This window comes from Salmo salar, unplaced genomic scaffold (assembly GCF_965601325.2).
Source record: "Salmo salar unplaced genomic scaffold, fSalSal1 ptg000221l, whole genome shotgun sequence".
Taxonomy (NCBI): Eukaryota; Metazoa; Chordata; class Actinopteri; order Salmoniformes; family Salmonidae; genus Salmo; species Salmo salar.
In genome coordinates, this window is record NW_027675333.1 from 242,272 (window position 1) to 254,427 (window position 12,156).

General features: G+C 41.9%; 1 protein-coding gene across 1 annotated transcript in view; it reads left to right on the forward strand.

Moving 5' to 3' along the window:
- The first annotated feature begins 364 nt into the window (after positions 1-364).
- Positions 365-12,156, forward strand: part of LOC145867166 (uncharacterized) — a 52,866-nt gene continuing 41,074 nt past the window's right edge. Inside the window, exons 1-2 of the mRNA XM_082971219.1 lie at positions 365-377; positions 2,452-2,749. Of these exons, the coding sequence (XP_082827345.1) occupies positions 365-377; positions 2,452-2,749 (311 nt within the window). The remainder of the gene's footprint in view (positions 378-2,451; positions 2,750-12,156) is intronic.

Below are 12,156 nucleotides of genomic sequence, written 5' to 3' on the forward strand. Positions count from 1 at the left end.
CTGCAGGTTATCCCTCCACCCTTGTACTTGATAGATGAATTAAGGTCACTAATTAGTTAGGAACTCCCCTCACCTGGTTGTCTAGGTCTTTATTGAAAGGAAAAACCAAAAACCCGCAGACACTTGTGAATCGAATTTGACACCCCTAGGCTAGACGTTGTTGACTGTGGAGTTGTTGACTGTGGAGTTACTGGAAAAAGACTGACTGAGGGAGAAAAAAAGAGCTAGACAGTGCCTAATTTGTAAATCAGGAGTTGCCGGAACAAGTGAGCACGAGAGGGGGGTGACCTGCATTGCATGCATATCATCACATTTGCGTAGTGGCATAGAGCAGTAAGTAGAGGCATTTACAGAAGTTGCCCACATGGGGAAAAAAGGTTTGTGGCCTAGGGTCCAGAAAATGTTTGGCCTTTTTATAAACGCATTTAATGCAATTCTACGTCATTTTACGATTGGAGATTTTGGCACGATCTTTTTTTAATGCTGCGTTCAAAACAACTGGGAACTCGGAGCTGGGCAATCTACGACTTCAGACTTCCGTGCGTTCAAGACAACTGCGAAATTGGGGAAATAACGAGCTCAGACTGGATTTTTTTTTTGTTGATGGTCATCCAATTTGAAATTCCACATGGGGAACTCTGGCCTCTTCTAGAGCTCCGACTTTCCGACCTGACGATCACTGACATCATGATTCGGCTTATTTTTTTTCGAGTTCCAAGTTGTCTTGAAAGCACAAAATGATCGAAATGACAGGCAATTTAGACACGGACAAACTGAGAATCTGAGATCAATGAAAACGACATTGAATCCATCAATAGCCTAGGCCTATTTAATGTATTTCTCAACAGACAGCAGTAACCATAACTTTGTCAAATGTATTTCAACCCTTTGCGCGGCTCTATAAGGACATTATGAATTGCAATGCTGGAGAGATGAGAGTTGCAGGCTCATGTCTATCGGAGTAGAGAGCGGGAGAGAGAGATAATAGAAAGTGAATCTCATTGTAGTGAGAGATGGGGGGGGATTAAAGAAGAGGCAACTCCAAAGAACTTTGATCACGTTTATTAGAATCTTTACATTGCAAAAAGTGACAATTATTTTTCATGCCAGAAGAGGTACCGGATCCGGACAAAACGAAACTGTTCCAAGACGGAGAGGTGCCAGATCCTGTTCCAGTAGGATCCGGCTAAAATTAAGCACTGGAGAGAGGGCAAGTGCTGAGCGATTAACCGAAATTTCGTATTTTTTTCTCCGGTTATTCAACAACTAATTGACCGATGTGGGTTCAATGACTTGAATTCCATTTAGTTCGTTATTTCTGTGATCCCAACGCGCCGTTTCTCCAGAGAGAAATCAAATCATTCACGAGAGAAATCAAGTCAAGAACTATGTGGGACACTGGGCTGAAGGGAGTTGTAGTTTTCATTAACCAAATATTCAACCTAGTTCAGCGCAGAAATGTCGTAATTAACTACATTAATCACGTTTTTATCAACAGTTTTTAATTTGTTCGTTCGACATGGTGGGATATTTTTGTCTGTAAAATTAATTATGCGAGAAATGGCGGTGGAAACGCCTTTATGCTCAAATCTTTATGTCATTTCCATCATATCGAAGTAAACTTGTCACGCGATGATATTGAGTGTGGCCCTCCCACTACTACTCAGGAAACCATGCAGTTTCTTAGGCAACAGATTAAGTATATTATGATGAATTTCACAGTGTTGAAAGTGCACGGTGATGAGCTTGGTGCTCCTTTCCAATAAATATCGAGGGTCTTATTCTGGTGACACGATGCTCAACTGCCCTTTTGACAAATACAAATATCATAAAGCCTTAGGAAGTGCAAAATGAACCCTAAGTCACTATGTTTGATAGGCAATGAGTTGAAAAACTACAGATCTCAGAATTCCACACTTCCTGGTTGGATTCTTCTCTGGTTTTTTGCCTGCGATATGAGTTCTGTTATACTCACAGACATCATTCAAAACGTTTTAGAAGCTTCAGTGTTTTCTATCCAAATCTACTAATAATATGCATATCCTATCTTCTGAGCCTGAGTAGCAGGCATTTTACTACGGGCACGCCTTTCATCCGGACGTCAAAATACTGTCCCCTACCCTAGAGAAGTTAAGACAATTGTCAAATAATCATTACATTCATTACAGACGACAATTGTTGTCCAACATCATGGCTCCGCTGTTGGCATCACCTTTTACAGTGGATTACCGCTGTTGTGGGCCTTTAATCATCTGTCTGACTTTGTTGTTCACACAGGAGAGAGACGGGACTATCGTGGATCCTCTGGGGAGCCTCAACACCCTCATGATGCTGAAGAGGCAGAGAAGAGTCTCTCCACATTAGAACACCTCAATAAACACCTGCAGAGATCCACAGGGAAGAGAACTCACTGCTGCTCTGACTGTGGGAAGAGATTCACCTCCCCATCAGGCATTAAAATTCATCAGAGAATCCACACAGGAGAGAAACCTTATAGCTGTAATCAATGTGGGAAGAGTTTTACAGACTCTAGCGGTCTGACTAAACACCGGAGAACACACACAGGAGAGAAATCTTATAGCTGTAATCAATGTGGGAAGAGTTTTGGTCTATCTGGAAGTCTGACTGTACACCAGAGAACACACACAGGAGAGAAATCTTATAGCTGTGATCAATGTGGGAAGAGTTTTACTACATTTGCCACTGTGACTCGACACCAGAGAATACACACAGGAGAGAAACCATATAGGTGTGATCAATGTGGGAAGAGTTTTGGTGGATCTGGATGGCTGACAGTGCACCAGAGAACACACACAGGAGAGAAACCTTATATCTGTGGTCAATGTGGGAAGAGTTTTGGTGGGTCTGGAAATCTGACTGCACACCAGAGAACACACCAGAGAACACACACAGGAGAGAAATCTTATAGCTGTGGTCAATGTGGGAAGAGTTTTACTACATTTGGCACTGTGACTCGACACCAGAGAATACACACAGGAGAGAAATCTTATAGCTGTGGTCAATGTGGGAAGAGTTTTACTACATTTGGCACTGTGACTCAACACCAGAGAACACACACAGGAGAGAAACCTTATAGCTGTGATATATGTGGGAAGAGATACTCTGATAAAAGATCTCTGATCAAACATCAGAAAATACATACATGAAGGAATTGTTTCATGATATCAATGAAATGAAATCTCACAATGTAGAATGTTTTAACATTGTAGAAGGAGTATTTTAATGTCACAATGTAGGACCCTAAACGTTTGTCCCCTGTTCTATTGATTTCAACATGATATGGATATTAGCCTCAGGGGGAAAATCCAGGCTCTGAATTGAAAGAGTTACTATTTATGAGATTTAACAAAAAGTGACTAACACAAAAAGAGTTGTGTTACACTTACCATGTTGGTGACCCACTTGAATCAAAATGCAACACTTCAAAATGTAGCGAGCTGTTTTCTACAAATTGTCCTCTAACCAGGGATGTACACATTATTCCCAGATTCCGTGTGGTTGTGGAGCTGTTCGTTTTAACAGGACGCGCAACCTCATCTTCCTCCTTTCGCACAATTGATTGCCAGCAGCATACCACCCTGCATCCCACTGCTTGCTTCTGAAGCTAAGCAGGGTTGGTCCTGGTCAGTCCCTGGATGGGAGACCATATGCTGCTGGAGGGCTAGTCGGAGGTACTCTTTCCTCTGGTCTAAACAATATCCCAATGCCCCAGGGCAGTGACTGCCCAGTGTAGGGTGCCGTCTTTCGGATGGGACGTTTAAACGGGTGTCCTGACTCTCTGAGGTCATTAAAGATCCCATTGCACTTATTGTAAGAGTAGGGGTGTTAACCCCGGTGTCCTGGCTAAATTCCCAATCTGGCCCTCATACCATCACGGCCACCTAATCATCCCCAGCTTACAATTGGCTCATTCATCCCCCTCCTCTCCCCTGTAACTATTCCCCAGGTTGTTGCTGTAAATGAGAATGTGTTCTCAGTCAACTTAACTGGTAAAACAACGGTAGAAAAAAAATCTACATGATATCGATGAGTTATGACAAATAAGTGTTGTGTTCCTTTGTTTAGCGACCCCTACATTTAAATGCATCACTCCAAAATGTAGCTGACTGTCTTCTGCAGGTTGTCCTCTAACCAGTGAGGTAACAGATATCTCCCATTTCCATGTGTTTTTTTTTAGTTGTGTTAATTTCAACAACGTGTAGAACTGATTTCCCCTCTAATTGATATCAGTGATTTATTGCTACTTGTCAAAACAACAGCGTTTCTGGTGCTTGTGCAGTTTATAAGGAGCTTGTTTTAAAAAATCCAAGTAATATGATTATTGTGGCAGATGTTTGTGTATATAGCACATGTTATGTTTAGGTTTTCAATTTATCACAAACTGTTTCTGTTTCTGCATGTTGGTTATTGATTTAGACACGTTAAAACTGTGTTTTGACATTGGGGATATCCCATCTAGCAAAATGTCATTGAAAAGTCGTTGAAAATAACACTATGCAACCAAACATTTCATTTTTACATTTCATGTAACATTTAGTAGTGGTATTTATTCATGCAACCAACTGACCATTTTTTGGGTACAATTATATTGACATTGTTGCCCTGCTTTTAGAATATCAGGGTTCATTCTCAGATGTGCCAACCCAAATGTACTAGAGCATGACATTGGGGACTGGGCCCCGATCCAACAACATGCCTATCTAGTGAACCCTGAAAAGAGAGAGAAGCTCTGCAGTGAGGTGGAAAGTTACATGTCCGTGTTAAGGACAACTTGGTTGCTGATTGTCTCAAAGTGGGCAGTCAAAAAGACTTGTGTTGTGCATTTAACCAGTGCTTAAAGCATGGATCACAATTTATTTTGACTGCACGTTTTTCCGTATTGGAGATGAGTTTTGTTTGGGCTCGTTCCAAGGGGACGAGAGTTCTAGAAGCTAGTGAGTTTTAGGAAGACGAGAGTTCTAGAAGCTAGTGGGATTTAGGAAGACGAGAGTTCTAGAAGCTAGTGGGTTTTAGGATTCTATGGAAAGAAAATGGATCTTAAAAATTATGCAATTGTAAATTATTATTTAGAAATACGTGTTTTTAATTGTTGACAGCCAGTAGACACCATGTTTATATTGTAGAAGGTGAAGCATTGTAGAAGCATTGTGAAGCATTAAGTGAAATGGAAGTTGTAGAGATCTGAATGAAGACGAGAGTTCTAGAAGCTAGTGAGTTTTAGGAAGACGAGAGTTCTAGAAGCTAGTGAGTTTTAGGAAGACGAGAGTTCTAGAAGCTAGTGAGTTTTAGGAAGACGAGAGTTCTAGAAGCTAGTGAGTTTTAGGAAGACGAGTGTTCTAGAATCTAGTGAGTTTTAGGAAGAGGAGTGTTCTAGAAGCTAGTGGGATTTAGGAAGATGAGTGTTCTAGAAGCTAGTGGGATTTAGGATTCTATAGAAAGAAAAAGGAGAAACAAATAATACTATTGTATATTATTATTTAGAAATGCGTGTTTTTTTCTTGTTTTTAATTGTTGACAGCCAGTAGACACCATGTTTATATTGGTGAAGGTGAATCATTCTAGTTGATTATAATGAGAAATGGAAGTTGTTTTCTGTTGGTGGTGAGCAAACTTGTCCAACTAAAATATAGGATATATTTGTTGTCTTAAGGGGGGAGGTATTACAGGCTTTGGTTTTTCCATTTATGTTTTGAGGTTGGACTTTAGCACGTCTAGCTCGTTAGCACGTCTAGCTCGTTAGCACGTCTAGCTCGTTAGCACGTCTAGCTCCGTCAGCCCGTCTAGCTCGTTAGCACGTCTAGCTCCGTCAGCCCGTCTAGCTCGTTAGCACGTCTAGCTCGTCAGCACGTCTAGCTCGTTAGCACGTCTAGCTCGTTAGCCCGTCTAGCTCGTTAGCACGTCTAGCTCCGTCAGCCCGTCTAGCTCGTTAGCCCGTCTAGCTCGTTAGCACGTCTAGCTCGTTAGCAGGTCTAGCTCGTCAGCGCGTCTAGCTCGTTAGCGCGTCTAGCTCGTTAGCACGTCTAGTACGTATAGCTCGTTAGCACGTCTAGCTCGTCAGCCCGTCTAGCTCGTCAGCCCGTCTAGCTCCGTCAGCACGTCTAGCTCGTTAGCCCGTCTAGCTCGTCAGCCCGTCTAGCTCGTTAGCCCGTCTAGCTCGTTAGCCCGTCTAGCTCGTTAGCCCGTCTAGCTCGTTAGCCCGTCTAGCTCGTTAGCACGTCTAACTCGTTAGCACGTAGGACGCACTGATTGGTGTCACCTCGTTAGTCAGTATGTGTTACACCTGTGCTGGCTTGTCCATCTCGTTAGTGGGAAGGTGATTCACCTGAGCTGGTCCAGGTTCTATTTAAGAGTGTCTGGCCCAGTGCTCCAGTTGTCTTGATACATGTGGAGAGTCAACACCTTTAGTTGCTCCACCTTTTTGGTTTGCTTCCTGTCTTTAAGTTTGGTGTGGGTTTTTCTTTTGTTTTCCTCTTCTTGGGAAGATTTAGTGGGTCTCATGGTGGGTGTCTTTTATGTCCCAGTTGTTGTTACTAGTCAACTTCCAGTGGACACCCCCATAGTGTCTTTCAGAGACCCTCCTAAAAAACAAGCTTATATTTTGGGTTGGATGTTGCATCCAATTAATATTTTAATCAATGGCATTTCCTTAGAATGTTCATTAGTCTTTCAGTTGTTAGTCTTCTGTTTGTTGTTTACTAAATATTTCTGTTTATTTTCATTTTTTTATTTTTTCCTGTGAAGCCATTGTGTTGCATCCATGTCTGAAATGTGCTGTATAAATAAAGCTGGATTTGATTTCAACAAATTAACCCAATGACTGGCCAATCAACAGACTCTTGGTATGAAAAACAGTATCACGTTTCCAGCCTGCTGAAGGCGTGGTGGAGTGGTAAACACCACCCCCGGCTCTACCAGGGGCTTGAGGTGGTCTCCCACAGCTCTGCTTATGTCATGTTCTGTGGCCTTGCTGTTCCATTTCTTGACTGCCCCTGCAACACAGAAATGCATTTAGTCATATTATATAAAACACTCAATGTAATGTATATGGAGCATCTATGGCCTCAGTTACACCTGGCACCTAAATGTGACTTCTGTCATCTGATCACTCCAAGCTGCATTAGGTTCAGATCTACCAGGATGGGCCTTTGACATAGTCTGGACGCAGTCAGACCACTGAATATGCATAAGCAATGTAAAGAGGTGGGGTGAATGAGGGGAAAAGTACATTTGACACAAATGACCTTCATAATAAATCAAATGTTGTTGGTCACATACAGGTGTTCAGCAGATGTTATTGCAGGTGTAGTGAAATGCTTGTCCTTCTAGTTCCCACAGTGCAGTAATATCTAACAATTAATATCTAACAATTTCACAACAAATACCTAATACACACAAATCTAAGTAAAGGAATGGAATTAGGAATATATAAATATATGGATAAACAATGTCAGAGCAGCATAGACTGAGATACAGTTTATACATATGAGATGAGAAATGATATGTAAACATTATTAAAGTGACTAGTGTTCCATTTATTAAAGTGGCCAATGATGTCAAGTCTATATGTAGGCTGCAGCCTCTCTGTGCTGTTTAACAGTCTGATGGCCTTGAGATAGAAGCTGTTTTTCTGTCTTTCGGTCTCAGCTTTGATGCACCTGTACTGACCTCGCCTTCTGGATGATAGCAGGCTGAACAGGCAGTGGCTCGGGTAATAACAAAGAACAAATGTGTGTGCCTGAGGGGAAATTAACTTTCATACAGCCAAAAGGGGTGAGAAATGTGAACAATTTGCACTAATGTAAATAAATATAGATGATGGAACATATTCCCTTTTGCTGACGTGATGAACCACTAAGGGGACATAAATATTTACCATCTAAATCATGTGTGACCTCTCACCTCTCTGGCTGTAGAAGTGTTCTTCCTAACCAGTCCCTCAACAGCTCTCTGACTGAGCTCCACCCTCACTGGGTCTTCAGAGGAGAGGAAGGCTGAGGAGGGATGGAAGGATGAATGGATCAGTCAGTCAATAAAGTGTAGAGCTGCTGTCTATGCTGTCTGACTAAATCACTATTTTAGTAGTTCATTAAAGTAAATAAGGCTTTATGACTGCTGAATACCAACTATCAATCACTTAGATCATGTATTTTCAGGTAGAGATACATCCTTGGGACGTCCCTAGCCCGTTGAAGTTGACATTTAAAATGGTTAAGGTAGGGGTTAAGGTTAGGGTTTAGGGTAGGGATGTCCCAAGGATCCCAGATAGCATTGACCATTGTGCATTCTTCTGTCTATTTTACATAGCAGGTGATGGGTTCTGACTTCTGAACTTGAAAATATTAAATATCTTTATTATGTGAAATTGAATGAAACAATAATGTATGTTGATGGTCATATAATGTACAATATTCCATGATGTTTCTATATGATAACAATAGAGTAATATATTTAATATGATGTACAATATTCCATGATGTTTCTATATGATAACAATAGAGTAATATATTTAATATGATGTACAATATTCCATGATGTTTCTATATGATAACAATAGAGTAATATATTTAATATGATGTACAATATTCCATGATGTTTCTATATGATAACAATAGAGTAATATATTTAATATGATGTACAATATTCCATGATGTTTCTATATGATAACAATACAGTAATATATTTAATATGTCATATATTTTTTAACAATTTCACTAATTCATTTTAATGAACTTAATGATTATGACACACCCCTCACTATTGTCATTGGTTGCACTAATTGCACTGTTTGTCTACATAAGCTGGTTCAAGTATTCATGACATCACCCTGAGGAAGGCACAGTGATGCTGAAACGTTGGTAAATACCCAATAAATTACTGGGAGTTTATATATGGAGTGTGCGACTTTATTTATTTTGATAGTTTATAGTTTATTCGCCGTTAGTCAGCACCTCCACACAAACAATTTTTCTGGGTGTGCGCCAGCTCATGTTTTTTAACCTGTTAGGGGTAGGGGGCAGTATTTACACGGCCGGATAAAAAACGTCCCTGATTTAATCTGGTTATTACTGCTGCCCAGAAACTAGAATATGCATATAATTGGCTTTGGATAGAAAACACCCTAAAGTTTCTAAAACTGTTTGAATGGTGTCTGTGAGTATAACAGAACTCATATGGCAGGCAAAAACCTGAGAAGATTCTGCACAGGAAGTGCCCTCTCTGACCATTCCTTGGGCTTCTTGACTCTCTTTATTGAAAACTTAGGATCTTTGCTGTAAAGTGACACTTCCTACGGCTCCCATAGGCTCTCAGAACTCGGGAAAAATCTGAATGATGTCTTTGCAGCCCCTGGCTGAAAAACATTAGCGCCTTTGGTAAGTGGTCTATCAGAGGACAATGAGACTGAGGCGCGTGCACGAGGCGACCACATGTTTTTATTTTCTCTGTCTTTGAACTAAAACACGGTTTCCCGGTCGGAATATTATCGCTTTTTTACGAGAAAAATGGCATCAAAATTGATTTTAAACAGCGGTTGACATGCTTTGAAGTACGGTAATGGAATATTTAGAAATGTTTTGTCACGAAACGCGTCGGGCGCATCACCCTTATTTACCCTTCGGATAGTGTCTTGAACGCACGAACAAAACGCCGCTATTTGGATATAACTATGGATTATTTTGAACCAAACCAACATTTGTTATTGAAATAGAAGTCCTGGGAGTGCATTCTGACGAAGAACAGCAAAGGTAATAACATTTTTCTTATAGTAAATCTGACTTTGGTGAGGGCTAAACTTGGTGGGTGTCTAAATAGCTAGCCCTGTGATGCTGGGCTATCTACTCAGAATATTGCAAAATGTGCTTTCACCGAAAAGCTATTTTAAAATCGGACATATCGAGTGCATAAAGGAATTCTGTATCTATAATTCTTAAAATAATTGTTATGTTTTTTGTGAATGTTTATCGTGAGTAATTTAGTAAATTCACCGGAAGTGTTCGGTGGGAATGCTAGTTCTGAACGTCACATGCTAATGTAAAAAGCTGTTTTTTGATATAAATATGAACTTGATTGAACAAAACATGCATGTATTGTATAACATAATGTCCTAGGATTGTCATCTGATGAAGATCATCAAAGGTTAGTGCTGCATTTAGCTGTGGTTTGGGTTTATGTGACATTATATGCTAGCTTGAAAAATGGGTGTCTGATTATTTCTGTCTGGGTACTCTGCTGACATAATCTAATGTTTTGCTTTCGTTGTAAAGCCTTTTTGAAATCGGACAGTGTGGTTAGATTAACGAGAGTCTTGTCTTTAAAATGGTGTAAAATAGTCATATGTTTGAGAAATTGAAGTAATAGCATTTCTAAGGTATTTGAATATCGCGCCACGGGATTACACTGGCTGTTGCGTAGCCCAGAGAGGTTTTTTAAGGGTAGGTAACAACACACCCGCCACGCTGATCCTCAACACAGGGGCCCCTCTGGGGTGCTGCTCAGTCTCCTCCTGTAGTCCCTGTTCACTCATGACTGCACGGCCAGGCACGACTCCAACACCATCATTAAGTTTGCCCATGCCACAATAGTGGTAGGCCTGATCACCAACAACGATGAGACAGCCTATAGGGAGGAGGTCAGAGACCTGGCCGTGTGGTGCCAGAAAAACAACCTCTCCCTCAACGTGATCAAGACAAAGGAGATGATTGTGGACTACAGGAAAAGGAAGACAGCACGCCCCCATTCTCATCGACGGGGCTGTAGTGGAGCAGGTTGAGAGCTTCAAGTTCCTTGGTGTCCACATCACTAACAAACTATCATGGTCCAAGCACACCAAGATAATCGTGAAGAGGGCACAACAAAACCTATTCCTCCTCAGGAGACTGAAAAGATTTAGCATGGGTCCTCAGATCCTCAAAAGCTTCTACAGCTGCACCATCGAGAGCATCCTGACTGGTTGCATCCCTGCCTGGTATGGCAACTGCTCTGCCTCCGACCGCAAGGCACTACAGAGGGTAGTGCGTACAGCCCAGTACATCACTGGGGCCAAGCTTCCTGCCATCCAGGAGCTCTTTACCAGGCGGTGTCAGAGGAAGGCCCCCCCCCCCCCCCCCCCCCCCCCCACACTCTCTGTTATCATCTATGCATAGTCACTTTAATAACTCTACCTACATGTACATATTACCTACTAACCGGTGCCCCCGCACATTGACTCTGTACCGGTACCCCCTGTATATAGTCTAGCTATTATTATTTAACTTCTGCTCTTTCATTCTTGTTCCTTTTATTTAGTATTCTTATTTGTACTTTTTTAATCTGCATTGTTGGTTAGGGGCTTGTAAGTAAGCATTTCACTGTAAGGTCAAATTCAATTTGATTTGATAGACTCATAGTACAGAATGAATGACTGACTGCCCAGTTCAACATCAGTTCACCGTCTCACCTCATACTGTATTGGAGCAGCAGCAGCTGACTGCCCAGTTCAACATCAGTTCACCGCCTCACCTCATACTGTATTGGAGCAGCAGCAGCTGACTGCCCGGTTCAACATCAGTTCACCGTCTCACCTCATACTGTATTGGAGCAGCAGCAGCTGACTGCCCAGTTCAACATCAGTTCACCGTCTCACCTCATACTGTATTGGAGCAGCAGCAGCTGACTGCCCAGTTCAACATCAGTTCACCGTCTCACCTCATACTGTATTGGAGCAGCAGCAGCTGACTGCCCGGTTCAACATCAGTTCACCGTCTCACCTCATACTGTATTGGAGCAGCAGCAGCTGACTGCCCAGTTCAACATCAGTTCACCGTCTCACCTCATACTGTATTGGAGCAGCAGCAGCTGACTGCCCAGTTCAACATCAGTTCACCGTCTCACCTCATACTGTATTGGAGCAGCAGCAGCTGACTGCCCAGTTCAACATCAGTTCACCGTCTCACCTCATGCTGTATTGGAGCAGCAGCAGCTGACTGCCCAGTTCAACATCAGTTCACCGTCTCACCTCATACTGTATTGGAGCAGCAGCAGCTGACTGCCCAGTTCAACATCAGTTCACTGTCTCACCTCATACTGTATTGGAGCAGCAGCAGCTGACTGCCCGGTTCAACATCAGTTCACCGTCTCACCTCATACTGTATTGGAGCA